This window comes from Neomonachus schauinslandi, chromosome 11, assembly GCF_002201575.2.
Source record: "Neomonachus schauinslandi chromosome 11, ASM220157v2, whole genome shotgun sequence".
Classification (NCBI taxonomy): domain Eukaryota; kingdom Metazoa; phylum Chordata; class Mammalia; order Carnivora; family Phocidae; genus Neomonachus; species Neomonachus schauinslandi.
Window position 1 is genome coordinate 44,481,332 of NC_058413.1, and position 18,176 is coordinate 44,499,507.

Below are 18,176 nucleotides of genomic sequence, written 5' to 3' on the forward strand. Positions count from 1 at the left end.
TTTCAAACACCAGGAGGTTAATTTGGTTCATTCAACAAATTCGGATTGAGTAATGCCATACTCAAGACACGAATCTATATACCATCTTTCACCTGGGCTTAGAAACCTGAATTCATTGCTCTCACCTCATTTTTCTTAACTAGATTTCTCATCCAGATTCAGTTCCCTCTTCTAGATGTGTTTAACATTTCTAGATTGAGGACCATTTTCCTTGATAAAGAAAACATAAAAGCTGAGAGTTGGAAATTCTGCCTTTTTTCATCACGTAACATTATACCATCTGCCTGAGCACTGGGCCTTTCCTTTCCTTGTTCTCAATCCAAAAGAAACAGCTTTAAAGGCACTATTTTGCTGTCTTTAGAGTTTTTTTCTTCCCCCCAGATTCAGCCTCTTTGCTGCATTATACCCACAGGTTCTAGCCAGACTTTTATCCTGCATTACATGTTTCCTTCTTAATTTCTCTTATGTATCCTTCTCAAACGTGGTCCATGAGAGAGTCGCCTTGCAGCCATACTGATTTCTGCTGATGCTGTACTCAACAAACACAAGTAACTGAATCATTCCATTCAATTTTCTTTTTTTTTTCCATGAAATAATTTACAATAGGTTTTTTGGAGTCTTCCTTTCCTCAACAGTCAAAATCACTTTGGGGGATATCTTTGAACATACCAAAATTGATCCATTTTCCTGTTGATGGATATCTACGTTGCTCTTCATGTCCTGCTCTGGAACATACACTTGCAAAAGAACTTCTTGAATAGTATGGTATGCAAAGCGTCGGTCAGTTTCACAGCAGAAAGCCAAAGTGTTTTCCAAAGAGCTATGACTGTTTTTACTCCCAGTAACATTGAATAAAAAGCTCCCCTGGCTTCTTACCCTTGCCACATCCTTAGTATTATCAAGTTTTATAAATTTTGGTAATTTAATAGTTTAAAATAGTTTCTCATCATAGTCTTCATTTGCATTTTCCTAGTTACTAATGAGTATTCTTTCTGTGAAATATATATTTTTATTATTTGCCTATTTTTATTTGTTTTTTTAATTTAAATTCAATTAATTAACATATAATGTATTATTTGTTTCAGAAGTAGAGGTCAGTGATTCATCAGTCTTATAGAATACCCAGTGCTCATTACATCATGTGCCCTCCTTAATGTCCATCATCCAATTACCCCATCCCCCCAGCCCCCTCCCCTCCAGCAACCCTCGGTTTGTTTCCTACGGTTAAGAGTCTCTTATTGTTTGTCTCCCTCTCTGATTTCATCTTGATTTATTTTTTCCTCTCTTCCCCTATGATCCTCTGTTTCGTTTCTTAAATTCCACACATGAGTGAAATCATATGATAATTGTCTTTCTCTGACTTATTTCGCTTAGCATAATACCCTCTATTTTCATCCACATTGTTGCAAATTATTTGCCTATTTTTATACAGGCAGATATTTGCTTCTCTATTTCTTATTGATTTGTAAGAGTTCTTTACATAGTCTAGAACACTGATTCTTTTTTGGTTATATTTGTTGCAGATGTAGTTTCTGAAGTAGTGGCTTATCTTTTCTTTTCCTTTATAGTGTCTATAGATTACCAGCTTGAGGTTAAAAAGATTCTTCTTAACTTTTCAAGTTTCATTTTTCATATTAAATCTTTAATCCTTATGAAATTGATTTGTTTGTATGATGTAAGGCTCAATTTCATCTTTTTCCTCTGTTGAAAACCACTTGTCCCAGAATCACTTATTTCCTGTGATCTGCAATGCTTTACTGTATGCTTATATCAGGTTTTTGTATATGTGAGATTATGTTTGAGTCTTTTGGTGGCTTTCAGTGAAGCATTAAAATTGGCTTCATAAAGGTTGTGTACGTTTTTTGTTTGATTTTCTCCTAGGTACCATATGTTTTTATGCTAATGCAAGTGACGTCTTTGTTCTTTCATTTTTTAATTGCTTGATGCTGAGATCTAGAAATGCAACTGCTTTTTTTATTTTAAGCTTATATTCAATCACCGTCATATAGGGTCTTCTTATTTTTAATAATTTATTTGTGCATTTTAGGGGGCTTCTCATGTGGATAATTCTATTATCTGGAAACGACAAAAATTTGCGTCTTCTTTTCCAAACCTTAAGCCATTTTCTCCTTGTCTTACTGTACTGGCTATGGTCTCCTGTGCAATGTTGAATAGAAAAGGTAATTATTCTTATTTCTGATTTTTAAAGAAATGCTTCTAATATTTTACCATTTAACAGTGATGTTTGTTATAACATTTTCAAAGATATCCTTCAAACTAATTGTATCCTATTCTATTCCTTTTTTGCTAAAAGTTTTTGTCCCAAATGAGTGTTGAATTTTGTCAAATGATATTTTCTTCTTATATTGAAAAGACCATATGGTTTTCCTCTTTCATTTGTTAATATGGTGTTTGTTAAATCACCCTTAGTTTGCCAAATTTTAAAATTAATTGCATTAAATATCATTCATAGTCTTTTATTTCTTTTGAATCTGCTATATCTACAATTATGTCTGCCCCTTTCATTCCTAATCTACTTATTTCTGTCTTCTATTTTATTTTTAAAAATCAATTTAAGAGGGTTGCTTCTGGTCTTTTATTAGTCTTTTCTAAGAACCAACATTTGGCTTGCTTGATCCTCTCCATTTTACAACGACTCTATTTCATTTCCTTCTGCTTATTATCTTCTTTCTTAGGTTTATTTTGTTTTTGCTTTTTCTAAATTAAGTTGGAGGCTTAACTCATTAACTTTCAGCCTTTCTTCTTTTCTAATAAAAGTATTTAGGGCAATACCTCTCAACAGCGCTTTCACTGCATCCCCTGAGTTTTGATCTACTGTTCTCCTTTTCATATTTGGCATATTTTAAATTTCCAAGTATTTTTAGAAATGTATCTTTGATTTTTTCTTTGATTCATGAGAAATATATTTTAACTTCCCAAATGAATGGTTTTAGAAGAACATCTTTTGGCTATTGACTTCTAAGTTAAGTACCTGGTACTATAGGATGTGGTCTGTATAATTTAGGTTCTCTGAGATTTATTTTATGAACTAATATGGTTAATTTTTATCAATCACCATGTGAACTTGAGAAGAATATACATTCTCTAATTAGGGGTAGAGGATTTTATAAATGTCTTTTAAATTAAGGTTATTAGTTGCATTGTTCACATTTATACTAATGTTTTCTCTGCTTGACTATCATTGAAGGATATACTAAAATCTCCTGCCACAGTAGTAGAAATTCTCCCTGTAGTTTATCTCTTTTTTTGTTGTTGTTATATACATTTTGAGCCTATTATAATCGATACATATACATTTAAAACTGTGATATCTTCTTGGTGAATTGATCATTTAAAAATTATGTAGTAATATGGGGCGCCTGCGTGGCTCAGTTGGTTGAGCTTCCGACTCTTGGTTTCGCTCAGCTCCTGATCAGGGTCCTGGAATCAAGCCCCGCACACGGCTCCGTGCTGAGCACGGAGTCCGCTTGTCCCCCTCTCTCTGCCCCTCCCCCCCGACTTGTGCTTTCTCTCTCACTCTCAAGTGAATGGATAAATAAAATCTTTTTTAAAAAATAAAAATTATGTAGTAATTTCATTCCTGTTTATTCCTAATAATTGTTTTGGTATTAAAGGCTATTTTATCTGTTTTTAATGTAATTATCTCCAGATTTTTTCCTCATTTCTTAAATATTTTTGTTATGGGGAGAATTTTAAACACAATACATTACCCCAGCTTTATTTAGTTAGTATATATTTTGCCATCCTTTTACTTTAAAACTTGTTGTATATTTATATTTTATATGGATACAGTTGTCTTGTTCATTAACTTTCATTATGATTACTGAGATATTTGGACTTGCTCCTGTCTTACTTTGTGCTATCTTTTTAAAATGTGCTTTTGTTTTTATTTGGAATTGAGTTGGGATTTTTGTTTGGCTGATGATTATTTTTTAAAATTTCTTCTCCCTTTGTTTCCTCCAACAGATTTGGAAATTACTAATTTTATTTCTATTGTTTTAGTGTCTATATTAAAAATTTAAATAGGTATTTTTAATATCTTAACAAAGTTTAAACTTATTATCTTAGCCTTCTTTTAAACAATATAAGGGCCCTGGGACACTTTACTTCCAATCATTCAGCTCCAAACTTATATTTATTTTAGTCCAATACTTCAGTTCTGTTTTAAAAATCTACATTATTTTATATCAACAATGTTTATTTGATTTACTTACATGTTTATTTTTTTTATTCACCATTTCTTTTTTCATATTTCAGATCATCCTTCTGCGTATCCTTTTCTCCTTAAAGTATATTGTCTAGAATTTTGTTTATACATAGTTAACTCTATTGGAGGGAAAAATGAACATTTCTTTATTATGCACTTGTTCTTGAAATACAGTTTTTCTGTGTCTACTGTCCTAGCTTGAGAGTTATTTTTTGTTTCTAGCTGTTTGACACTATTACTCCACTGTCTTGTAACATCCGTTATTGCTGTTGAGAAAAGGGCTGTTCGTAAAAATTTCATTCCCTTTTTAGATGACTTATCTTTACTCCTTATCCACTTTAAGATCATCTCTGAACTTGATGTTCTACATTCTCCCTCATTGTGCCAAAGTAAGGGTGGATGTATTTCAAATTTATCCTGATTTCTGTATCCTGGAGCCTCTGCATCTATAGATTGTCTTTCGTTCATTTGCAGAAAAAGAAAGCTAACATTTATAAATGCTTTGTTGTCATGTTTCATCCATTATCTCTTCAAATAATACAGAGCCTTAATTTTCTTTATTCTCTCCTTCCAGGACTCTGATTGAACATATACCACACACACCTTCTCGTTTCATCTTCTATGCCCTCAAACCACGCTTTCATGTTTTCCATCTCCTTCTCTCTCTGTGCTGCATTCTGGTTCATTCCCTCAGATATACTGTCCAATGCACCCATTCTCTCTACCGCTGTGTCCAAGCTGCTGTGTAGTATATTCAGTGAGTTTTTAATTTCAATGAATATATTTTTCATTTTCAGACTCTCCATTTATTTATTTTTTTAAAATCCTTAAAAAAAATCCCTGGCCATTTTCTCAACTTTTTACTTGAAAAAACTTAAACCTAAAGGATTAAGCATTGTATTTAGTTGTTACATTTCTTTAGTCGCCTTTCATCTAGAACAGTTCCTAGATATCCCCCTGCCTTTTGTTTTTTTATGGCATTGACATTTGTGAGTTATTTTGCAGACTGTCTTAGTTTGCAACTGTCTGATTATATCCTTAGGGTTAAGTTCAGGTTAAGCATTTCTGCTGCGTAAGTGATGCTCTGTCTTCTTGGTACATCACAGCAGGAAGCTCATGATGTTACATTTGACTGTGGTTACAGCTGGTCAAGGTGAAGGTGGTATTGCCGTCCACCTCTGTAGTGTTTTTTTCTGCTTGCTCATTTTTCTGTGTAATCTATTTCTGTAAACGTTTGACGCAGAGACATAGCATATTCTGTATTTAATCATTAATAACAGTTGAAGTTCTTGGCCATTTAAATTTGTTGTTTTGGCCATTCTTAGTGGCTCACTTCCTTGTGTTTTGTAGGATTATTTATCAATTATCATCTCATAGTTTATTGAACTTAATTTGAATCCCGAGGGTGTAAACTAAAGCATGGTTTCTTTCATAGAAGATCTATACTTGTTTTTCAGGGAGTTAGAAGAACTGACATAATGTGGGACTCTTGAGGTTAGCTTCCCTCCTTTTTGTTAGTCCCAAGACTTAAACTTTAAAACCACTGATATTTATCCTCAAGGCAACCCTGGATTTCTTTTTTATGCTTGCTTCCTTCCTGGCACGTGTAAGTTTCAGCACACTTTTCTTCTTCTTCTCTTCTTTCTTCTTGGCCCTGAGAGGTTTACCTCGCTTACTTGGGAGCCTAGCAGTATTTTAGAAAGTAGACTTGTGGTGAATGGCCTGTTATAGCATCTAGTCCACCGTTCTGCTGCTCCATGCTTCTCGGGAACTGCATTCTGTATTTCTGGCGGAGTCGGCCACTTGGTAATCTCGTTTCAAATATTTTTCCAGGTAAAGATCATTATGACTGTGTTTTTTAAATCTGAGGGTTGCAAAATTAACCTAATGGGTCATCACAAGCACTAAAATAAGATGGAATGGAAAGTACTAGTCTTTTATATGTAGCAAAATTCAGTTTTATTTCTTGATGAATTGTATTCAATTATATATTTATATGTACTAACTTGTGATATAAAATGCACGTCTTGCTGTTGTCATGGTGGTTTTTTGGTGTAAAGCAATTCTCTAGGGCACATAACTCTGAGACCTCGATGCACCTGGAAACCATGCAGTGGAGAGGACTCACGGTTTCTTCTTCAGGAAGAGAATCTCGGGCTCACCCTCATGGGACCCATCTTTGTTGTAAGGCCACTGACTTTCTACAGGGTGGCCACTGAGGCTGGTATCTGAGGGGAACACAGAATCAATGGATAATTCCTATTTGTCGAGTAAGGCAATCTGCAGTAGACCCTGAACATCCCTGCACGTCTCTGCTGAGTGTGCCAAATGGCAAGGCGCCACCATCCTCCAGCCCTGAGCCATTCCTGCAACCAGCCCAGGAGATGATTCTGAGAAGGAGATCAGGATCCCACAGGGTGACTACTGTACAACGACTTGCTTCCTGGGAAGGGGCTGGCTTGTTCAGTGCTTGCTGGAAAGGCTGCCAAGTACCCTGCCCTGAGCTCCCGGGCTGTGGCACTATCCACTGTGTGCACAGCCACCTTCTGGGCCCGCCAGGTCAAACTGCAGCATTCAGGTAGAGGGCAACTTGTACCGTGCTGTGTTCCCACTGCTTGCTGGCCTGTGAGGAAAAAACTCCCATGCTCTGATGCACTGAATTTCACTGGGTACTTTCAGCACAGAGAGTTGCGGCAAACCCATCCAAATTCCTGGCTTGCTTAGCCATCAACTTTGGAATCTTGTTACTCCTGGCCATTTTCTATGAATGATGTCAGGATTCAAACTCACAAGCATCTGATTCCAGTATCTGCATTCTTTTCAGGACACCTCATTGTTACATTATCAAGGAAAGTATTATTTCCTCTGCGCCTCAGCAGCCGTCAAGATAAAAAACACAGAGTGTAAGCCAAACTACTTCCCTCTTCCGGGCTAAGTTAGGCTTGCAGTTTCTCTTGGCATAACATGTGCTCCTGCTGCCACCTACCGGCAGCCTCACGCATCCTGCTATTTATTCGTAAACTCAATCTTGGCGAAGGAGAAGCCATCTGGCTCTTTAAAAACCTTCCAAACAAACAAACAAACAAACAAACAACAAACTCAATGCAGACAACCAGCTGGTAAACCTTCCCCAAAAGTTGGTAGAGCTATAAGGGAAAAGTAATTCCCATATACCTCCCCTAAGGACAAATCTTTTCTCCTTCCAAGCTGCTCTCAGTTTCATCAGATTTCACCTGCCTCCACGTATTGAAAGAGAGGACAGATTCGGTTATCCACACCATCTAAATTTGAATGGTGGTCTCCTGCAAAACTGGGGAATTCCCTGGCCCTAGCACTTAACACTGACCACCGCATCGCCAACAAAGCAGTGGGTAATAGTGCCTTGACCAAGAAGAGTCTAAGTGGCTGGCAAAGCTTGGCTTGTTTTCCTCAGAGAGGGTGGGGCCCAGGGCAATCAGGCACATCGTGAACCTTAATTCTGGGCAGCTAGGAGCACCGGGGGAATCCATTCCCTTTTCCAAGGACATCCAACCGTAACACTTCTCCCTGCCTCCCAACACCCACCCTACAGGATATCATGACTTATCATCTAGGGTGGCTGGTTGGATTTTTGTTTTTCTTTGTTTCCCTTTCCTTGACAAAATGGGGAACAACCCTTCCCGGGGGTGGGGGAGTTTATTTCCGACTATTGGGAAGAAAGAAAGGAGGAATTGTTGTCACGACAATCAGGAGCTCATCAAAGCTTCATTTTGCTCATCAGCCATCACTGCCCTCCGTCCTGCACCCCCGCATGTTCCTCTAGTTCAGTGCCCGCCTAATGAATAACTCCTAGGAACAAAAGACCCTTTCAGGCTGGCACACGTAATTATTAGAGGAACCTTGCATAACTGTCACAGACTACTCATGTTTTCAGGCCTGTCTCTAAATTTGGTTATTCACAACCTTTATAGCTCAATATTATTGCCTAACTGTGATCATTTTCTAATTATCCTAATAATACCTATTAAATAATTCCCATTAAATCACTTGAACCAGAGCGGTACAAGCCAGCTCAAATACAACTTAACCTAATAAGCATTGGTCATTCATTAAGCACCAGGGCAATCTTTTAAAGGGGCTGAATGGAATATTAAACTGCAAAGGGATATTGTTATTGCACAAATGTTATTACAAATTGGAGTGTATTAATTTCGACGCCTGGTTTGCACATCTTCCATTTGGTTTCCTTCGGGGCCGCTCCCCTTGACTCGACTCTTCCAGGCTCCAGCCCCACGTGGATCTGCATCTGTCACCCACACAAGGATAATCAAGGGAGAGAAAGGCCCATGAACGGAACAGGGGAATTAAATTACTAAGGATGTAAAGGGAATGAAGGGAATCCATCTTCTGGCTGGGTTGACACACCTTTGAAAACAGAAGCTGGCTTTCTTCAGCTGATAATTCAAAATAGCCTTTCTGTACACTTGGGGGAGAGGGAGATTTTCAGAAGCTTGAGAAATGTGGTGCCTAGAATTTAAATTTCAAGCAGCAAAGATGAGCAAGTCAATTCTTTCACGGGGCATGAGTGTGATATTTAAGAGTACTTATGTACAAATGATATCAGGTGGCTTTTGTCGAATGCCTGCAACGTGGTAGGCACTCTTGGGAGGCACTCTGCCCACCAATGCCCTTAATTCTCAAAATGACCTGGTAATGGTAAGGATTATTAGCTCCATTTCTCACATAAGGAATCTGCAGCCCGAGAGGTTAAGCGATTCTCCCAGGGTCACGCAGCCGAAATGCAACGGAGCAGAATTTGCACACGGGGCTCTTGGATGCCTTTCCCCACCAGGCCACCCTGCCTCCCCAGCAAACTGAAATGTGCCCCAGCTTTGCTGGCTTATCCTTTCCATTTCTAAGGCTCTCGCTGAAACCTGTGGACTCCCAAAGACCAGTGCAGAGCCTTCTTGATGGGGAATCTGGCCGTATGGACAACAAGGGCAGTTCATTGTACTGAACGTCCCAGCAACAGCTGCAGAGACAGGCAGGGACTCTCACTCCAGGCAAGAAACAGTTACTATTTTTGTCATGAAGTCTACTCCTGATAGGTGGATTTGGGTTATCTTTGCAAGGAAATGCACAGTGTATTTTAGTAAGGAAAGGAAGAGGGGCGCCTGGGTGGCTCAGTCAGTTAAGCGTCTGCCTTCGGCTCAGGTCATGATCCCAGGGTCCTGGGATCGAGCCCCACGGCCGGCTCCCTGCTCAGCGGGAGTCTCCTTCTCCCTCTGTTCCTCCCTCGCTCGCGTTCTCTCTCTCTCAAATAAATAAATAAAAATCTTAAAAAACAACAACAACAAATACTTACTAATCGTCTATCCCATGCCAGATGCTGTGCTAGGACTTCCACATAAATCGTTTAGGCCAATCCTCACCACAAATCCAAGCTATGATGATCACTCCCACTTTACAAACTGGAACCGAGGCTCGGAGGGAGAAAGTCAGACCCCAGCATTTCCCTGAACCACGCCGCTACTGAGGCTCACGCTGCGGGGCCCCTCACTTGGTTGACATCTCGCAAGGCTCTGGGAACAACCCTCCCAATTTTGCCCACATGACTCTGTACAAAGTTCAGTCCTCACGAAGTCCAGGCTGCTAGCATCACTCTCAAATAACTGAACTTTTGAGAGAATTGAAATCCCAACCTTCCGCTATGTTGTTGAACAAGTACCATGTTGCTTAAGCGATTACACACAGAGATATGTTTTCAGGGTCTGGTTTTTCATACGTGATATCCAAAATGCAGAAGGCTAAAGACATCACATCCGAAAACTAAAGAGACAATACCACCCTCCCACCCACTAACTCTAAGGGCCCCTCCAATTCACTAGCCATAAACTAGTGCTGGGCTGGCTTCCAAAAATATAGGTTTCTCTAAGCCATCCCTCACCTCGGAATCCTTTGCTGACTCCTTGTTCACTGAGGCACTTCATGTCTTTTCACATTTGGCCTTTGCAGGTGCCGTTCCCTCTTCCAGAACAATCTCCTCGCCTCCTAGGTGAAGAGGCGAATTCCTATCCTTTCTGTGGTTTCCATCGTCATGGATCACCCCTTCCACGTGCTTAGCCTGAATGCCCTTCTCCCCAAGGTCAGCGAGGAAGCTCGTGACAGTGTTCCCCATGCCCCTGTCCCCGAATGCTTGTTCCTGTCCTTCTGTAGGGAAGTCTATTTATTCACGTGTCTGCATCCTTCAATGGACCGTAAACCTCTCAAAGGCAGAAACTGGGCCATGCTCATCGTTATAGACCCACTGTCTCCATGTCCCCCACATGGTAGGTCTTCACCAGAGGAATTCTGTTTGGATCTAAGAGTCAGAAGCTATTGGTGGAACACTTACCATTTCTTGTATCAGGTAATACACTAATTTATTTTCTTTATATATATTTTATATCTAATTTCTTCTCTAATCCTTGTATCAGCTCTAAAGGAAACCATAAATATCCCCATTTTAGAGGAGAAAACGAAAGGTCATAGAAGTTTAGAATGTGACCGGCCCAAGGGACACGGCTAGAAAAGGAAGAAAGGACTTTGAGTCTAAGTCCGGGCTTTGATTCACTACTAATGTTGTCTGAATGGTTCTCCTGAATTTCTCACTGGATTGCCAAGAACATTTACACTTGCAGAAGTGAGACTGGGCAGTCCAGAAAGCCAGGTACAAGGCCCACAGGCTGACCAGGGCCCTAGGAATTTCAAAGTGGACCATCAGTTTGATTTTGGAAACCTGCGTTAACAGTTGCACGGGGTGACAGCATGGTTGGACCAGCATGATTCTCAGACCATGGACGTGGGCCCACACCCACCTCTCCCATCTGCCGGGCTTCCTACCTGCTTCTCCTCTCAGTGCCTTCTCCAGCCTCACGCCTTGGATCTCCGAAGCCCTCTGGCGCTCCTCCACCTCCTCCAGCTGCCTCTGGATGGCCTGCAATGCGAGGATCGTGTGTCACGCGGGGACTCTTGAGGGGCAGAGTCACGTGAGAGGGCTGATTCTGCTACTTACTTTTTAAGAAGAAGAGGCCCTATCCCTTATGATGTCCCTCCTTGGGTGAGGACCTCTGAATTCCCAAACAACTAGATCTTGATGTCTCCCTTCTTTAGTGTGAAAACATAAAGCAAGGAGTCTGTCTATAAGCTCAATCTGCCCCCACATAGACATGAGGGAAGTCGTCTTTGACCAGGCCAACCACACAGATGTGCCCTCAGGCAGAGGATGCTGGGCTAGGTGGGTGGTTCTCACGGCTCCCAGACTCCCGAGCCTTGGCCTCTGACTATGGTCATAGCATACGCAGAGCGGCAGCCTCTACTCAGAGTAGGATGAGGTTCTGGGGGCAAACACAGAGCACGGTCACATTCCATTGTGCCAAGAAGAGCCAGCAGATACTTCCCGAGAAGTTGGTCTGGAGCAGGAGACCCCGGGCCAACTCCCGGGGCTGGTGTGCCTTGCTCGGCGTGTCTAGCTCCCGTCCTGAGCTATAGATTGCACCTCTTCTTTCCCTGTACCACAGGGCGAACACCCAGGGGCCTCTTAATATGCAAGTGTGCAGTGGTTGTGAGTAGTAGATTATGAAGACAAGACCCCGTGAGCGACAACCTCACACCCTCCCTAGACTCAGGATTGGCACCTATTCACATTTGAGTTTGCATTTACGCTCTTAGCTTTCCTACGGCTATTTCTCTCTTGTCTGTATAAGGAAGGAAAATGAGGGGAAAGCCTCTCCCCGTATACATTCTGTTCCCCAGCAGTTTCCTCTGCTTTCAAACAGCATGCTGCCAGAAGGCACATCTCTTGGCAGAATAGACATCGCACCTGGCTGAACAGGGACATGAAAGGAGCCGGCAGCTGTCTGGGCAGGTAGAATGTGTGTGTTCTTCCTCCTTTACCTCACTGCAGCTCTGTCTCACCCCCTTTCCTCCTTAACTCCACATCTTCTCCGTCTCCCCTGGATTCAGAGTACAATCACTGAAGTACCTCCAACCCTGTGAAGAGACGCGAGCTGGGGTTGGGCCTGAGCAGCCACCTGGCTCTCCTCGTCCCAGCTAAACATAAAACCCGTCCCAGGGTTTAATATACAATCTGAAATAGATGGGAATTCTATGTAACGCCATCATAATTTCATGCCCTCTCTCTCTTTTAAAGACAATTCTGTTTTTATAAATCCATCTCTTGATGGCAGGATGTTGAATCACTCATGGAAGGGAAACATTTGAATGACTTTATGACCGACCGTCATGCATTTATGGCTCTATGGTTGTTATAGACTGAATCGTCCCCCCCACTGCCCCAAATTCATATAGTGAAGCCCTAACTCCAGTGTGACTGTATTTGGAGATAGGGCCTTTAAGGAAGTAATTAAGGTTAAATGAGATCATAAGGGTGGGCCCCCAATGCTGTGGGACTGGTGACCTGATGGGAAGAGAGACATCTCTCTCTCTCTCTCTCTCTCTCTCTCTCTCTGCCTGGGCACAGAAAGAAGGCAGTGTCTACAGGCCAGGAAGAGAGGCTTCACTAGACAGCAGCCCTGAAGGCACTTTGATCTTGGGTTTCCAGCCTCCAGAACTAGGAGAAATACATCCCTGCTGTTTAAGCCACCTATTCTGTGCTATGTTGTCGTGGCAGCCGAGCAAACTAATACAGTGGTCAGTCTTCGGAAACCAAGGATGAAAATCTTGAAGACTAGAAGGGGCTAGCAGATGAGGCTTCCAAAGGCTATCATGGTCCTTATCACCACCTGCAGTCTGGAGGGAGCACGTAAGGAGGGGGGCTGCCAGTCTGCCAATCCATATCCCTTTAGGGGCCTCGTTCTCACAAGGCCAAGTTACAATGTTTCAAGGAAATCTGTTTCAGAAGTTGAGAGGGGACAGAGGGACTTTGTGGGGATTTTCCCTGTCTGCTAGGTGAAAGGGGTGACTCCCTTGTCAGTCACTATGAAGGGTAAAGGAGTTTGGGTTAAGCGGCTTCCTTCCTCAACAAGACTACATGGCCAGATAAAGGGGGTAACTGCAGAAAGGAATAGAAGGGAACATTGCATGAATATGAGTGGTCACTCTAAGTCCTTCTGTCCTAAAACCTCGCTATTCTTCAAGGCTAAGTCTGGGGTCCTCAGGGACGTGGAAAATGCCTTGACTTTCTGCTTCCTTTGCCTGTCTGCGACAGATGTGGGCAGACCCACTTGGGCAGAAATGTTAGAGCTAACAATCAAGACAGGGAATCTATATTGAAATACTAGATGCTTATGTTTTTGACGAACCTTGGAATAGAGACAGCTCCTGATAGTTGTCAGTTCAGCAGGGACACTGGCAAGAAGTCAGGGGAAAGTTGTATCCTCACAGAGGACAAGACTAAGTCCACTGCTATGTGGCAGTCAGGGCTTGGGATGGTTCCCATGGCCATGTGTTGGCTGTCATTCCAGGCTCACTTTGCAGGATACACGTTTGCAGAGGGAAAGGCAGTTGGGAGTGGGCCAGCTCAACACCAGGGCTCCTCAGGCCCCTGAGTCCCACCAGGGATTGAGTCAGGGCTTTAGAATGGCCACAGATCTGGTCATTCAGAGAAGAGAGACTGACCTTTCCCCCAGCCCGCGTCCCCCAATACAATAGAGACTTCCAAAGGGTTTTCCAATCCAATTTCCAGGTCCCAGGCCCCAGGTTCACTCATTCAAGTCAAGTTTGTGTTCTGACCTGAGCTTTATGAAGTCTTTTCAATTCTTCTTGCTTAACCAATTGTTTTGTGGCTTTCTCCAGCTGCCTTCTTCTGAGTGTCTTCCTCTCCTACAAAAACCAAAAGAGAAGAAAAAATGTATCTGAGAGAAATGGGGTTAAAATCTGCAAAATAATGACAAAGGCTTCTAGTTGCTCCAAGCAAACCATTGCTTAGCTTCTAGAACACTGACGTCCAATAGAACTTCCAGCGATGATGGAAATGTTCTATATCTCTGCTAAAATATGCAAGCCACTAGCCACCTGTGGCTATTGGACACTTGAAATGAGCTAGCATGAATAAGAAACTGATTTCCCTGGGCTTGTAAAATCCAGAACACTCAAAATCGATGCACTAAAATCTTGATGCTGTCACTTCCAGGTTTGAAACACCAGAGAAAGGAGCAGTTACGGTGTGGCCAGATTCCCATAATTGTAAGCAGAGGAGACACTTCTGGTTGCAGAGAGAGCAGAGAATACTGGTGGAGCACTGGGCCCGGGCGCCTTGCAAAGCTGGCATCAAATTCCAGCTGAGCTGTGTGAGTTTCAGCCTGCCACACAACTTCCTGAACTTCAGAGCGATGAAAATGATTGAGTGCCTACCTTGTAGGGATGTTATAAGAATTAATTGAGAGAATGTGGGTCATGCCCTCCCTAGAATACTTGAAAAAGATATGGGATAAATACATAAATACCATGATTTTATTATTAGTGGCATGATTATTAGATTATCATATTATAAATCAGCATGATTATAATTTACGAAAATCAATTATTTTTTCTATGTTTACAGAGTAAAAGTTCAAACTGAGCTAGTTTTACTATGAGTTTGTCTTCTTGGAGCATACTCATCCACTTTCTACATATTAGGATAAAGATTAGAGCATGCTAGAGATTTCTTTCTAATGCTGGCAGAGACAAATATGGAATTAAAAATTTGTTACAGCTAGCCTGGTGCCTGGGCAGTCAGTATCTGTGGTTGAACTGGGTGTTTGCCCATTAAAGAGAATATAAATCCACAAGGGAAGAATGGACCTAATAGGCGTACCCCAGATACTGCCAAAGGAATCCAGGTCCATGACGGAGGTCAGAGATTATGCCTGAAAAGCGCCTACACTTGCAGGGCCTCGTGGATCCTGGTCATTCAGTCACCCTTTCCATGGATAGGTATGGGGAGACCATCATGCTCCTCAGCAAAGCAGCCAGCTTGGAGGCCTCAGAGTGTCTACAGATTGTCAGTGAAAACATTGATCTTGATGAAATTTCATTTTTTTAGAATTCTCCTTAGGATCTAGAATTGTAAAGATCTTTTTCATCCTTGGAAGGAAATTCTAGCTCTCAGAACTGAAACTTATTCCGTATCATATCATCTCTATTTCTAGGAGATAACTTCCAGATTGACTGTCAACCACTCTGAACAGAGGGTCTAGCCCATTTGGCAGGGGGGTGGGGGGGTGGAACCCCACCATTAGGCAGTCTGAATCTTTCTGGAAATGTTAGGGCAGAGGGGCATGGTGGAGATCACTTGTAGTTGTTGCCCAGAGACTGTCTAACTCAATCTATACACAGACTCACAAATATCTCTTGAGCTTCCATTATGTTAATTTATATAATAAATCCCAGCACATCCTGAGTGCTATGTGGCAGATATTACACTGATTACTTCACATGTATCAGCTCATTTATTCCTCAAATTACACTTACATTATGGATATAAGGCAATCAAATCTTGGACCAAAATAACTTGCCCAAGATGGCCCAATTAGTCATTGGTAGAGCCAGGAGTTAAGGTCAGGTAGCCTGAATCCAGCATCCATATTTTCAGCTGGTCTACACGGCCTTTCCTATGCCAAATACTGCGCAGGCACATCAAGGACCCCTGCCTTATAGAAATGTCAAGGTTTCCTCCTAAATTAAGACCATTTAATATAATTTCAAGGGGAGGGGTGTGCCTTGACAGCATCACACCATCTCAATACTTCTAAGCAGCAGAGCTGCCAAACCCTTCCTGTTTTTATCAAGAGTCAGCAAACCAGAACCTGGAGGAGGAAAGAAAGTCACTATTGCCTCTTATTAGAAGATGTTGACACAGAAAAGAAGGCTGATTTGTTCATAAATGTTCATCCAGTCTTATGATGAGCCGGGCTCGGTCCTTATAGCCTCAAGGGTGGCAATGCCAGCACAGAGAGGCAAGGACAGAGGCTCGGGGCAAGGAAGGAAAAGACGAAGGACAGAGAAAGGGAGAGGTCTGGCAGGACCCTGGACGAGTGCCTGCCCCAGTCTCCCAGGTCCAGGCCTGGCTTTGGGAGGGGAGGGTTGGGGAGGGCCCAAGTCCGGGGGAGGGGTGGAGTGTTCACATCCTGTCTCGGGTTTCCTGCGCAAAGGTTCATTTGAGCTGAGTGGGCTCTGTGCCAAGGGGCTGGGGACACACCTGTATGGGACAGAAGAGATAAAGAAACCAGAGGGGGGAAAAGACCCTTGTTCCTTCAGGGTGGGCCCTGGGGAAGTAGTAAAGAAAGAACTTTTGGCCAGCTTCCCTTCCTGTAAGAGTGGTCAGAGGCCAGGTGAAGCAGGCAAGCTTTTCCACACCGCAAGCATAAGTGCTGACAGGCTCTGTTCTGGGCCGGCAGGAGGACAAGGAGCTACTTGCAAGGCTTGCCCTAGATCTCATGGTCTTGCTATTTGATGTGTTTGGGCTATTCCATTCTCTTATTCTCCGTGAGTGTTGGAATGGCTGTTAGAACGGCTGAAGAATGTCTGTATTCATTTGAATACAGACTTAACTCAAGGTCACTTAAGGGGATGAGAGGGACAGGAACAAAACCCCAGGAATCAACATAACACACCAAATTCATTTGTGTTGAGTACTGAACTAATCAGAGATGCCCACAGTTAGAAATGAGAAACGCATACATATTCTCTTTCATTTGCATTCCCTCCCTCTCTCCCTGTCTCTCCCTCTCCCCTACCACACACACACACACACACACACACACACACACTCACACACACACTCTCATGCTATGTCCCAGCCCCCTCCTGACTTGCTCTAAGCTGGGCCGTGGGGAGCTAGAACCCCCGAGTGACTTGAGATGACACCAAAGTTCCTAATGGCAGATACGGAAAAGTTGAGTCTAAGTAAATAAATTTGGTTCTCTCCCTTTCTCCTCAGATCCTCACTGCTCCAAAAAATAAACACTGTTAGCATAGTGAACTGCTTGTCTGTTCTCCTGGGAAGCATTTTAGGTCCAACCATTCATCCCTCAGTCCCAGTGAAAATGCTCCAGCCCCAGTAGATCAAGAAAACAACAGTGAGGTTTGGTCGTGGGATGTGTCTTCATGTATGTGACACACAGATGCATTTAAAGACGTACACCAATGTTTGCATTTTTAAAATCTATGGGTATGGGAGTTGTTTGAAGTGTTTTCCAGAAATACGTTCACGAAGCAAAGAGAACGGCCATCTCCCTAGCCAGCACGCAGCTAGTCCCTTCCACAGCAGGGACTCTTGGAGTATCCATGTCTAGATGCAACTGCATGGTTCATTTCATATTTCTGATTAGAATAAACATAACATTTTCCATGCAATCTGCCTCTAGTGCTTCTTAAATGAAGCTGTGTTTCCCCCAGGGAAATATGCATCTGCTTATTGTAATTTTTTCGATGGCTTGCTTGTTGGACCACATATTAAACCCACTTTAAGAGCTGCAGTCACCAAATGACTTTAAGTAAATATGTCTGTTTTGGGTTTTTTTTTTCTGCCAGTTGGAGTCTCTGAGAAAGGCAAGCTTCTAAAAGTTAGAAAAAAACAGATCATTCTTGGGGTGTTCCAGGTAAAAAAAAGTGGTTGCTGTCAGATGCAATGAAACATGCTCCTCCTAACGAAAAACCACTGCCACTGGAGTCCACATTGGGTCTGAAACCTGGATGGTAAATGGCCCCCGCAAGCAAGGCCCTCTTTGGTTGGCCAAGTGTTGTTACCTTTGACCGCAAGGAAGGCTGGGGATGAAAGTCTTCATCTGCAGAGGAGGGGCTGGTGGAGGAGGTAGAAGAGGCGGTCCCTGGCACTTGCACTTGGATAGGGATGTGTTTGGGACCTGAAATGGGAACAGAAGAACTCACTGAAATCCCAGCTTCTTTTCCTGCCTCATGACCCAAAGCTGCCTCTCCCTCCGCCCTTCTTACCGCATTCCCTTCCTCCCTGCCCTTCCCTTGCTGC

The 18,176-nt window shown here is 42.4% G+C and overlaps 1 protein-coding gene across 1 annotated transcript in view; it reads right to left on the reverse strand.

Annotated features, from left to right (window-relative positions):
- Positions 1–18,176, reverse strand: part of MICAL2 (microtubule associated monooxygenase, calponin and LIM domain containing 2) — a 208,877-nt gene that overhangs the window by 11,121 nt on the left and 179,580 nt on the right. Inside the window, exons 32-34 of the mRNA XM_044919865.1 lie at positions 17,939–18,054; positions 13,940–14,029; positions 11,090–11,183 (exon numbers count right to left, since the gene is read on the reverse strand). Of these exons, the coding sequence (XP_044775800.1) occupies positions 11,090–11,183; positions 13,940–14,029; positions 17,939–18,054 (300 nt within the window). The remainder of the gene's footprint in view (positions 1–11,089; positions 11,184–13,939; positions 14,030–17,938; positions 18,055–18,176) is intronic.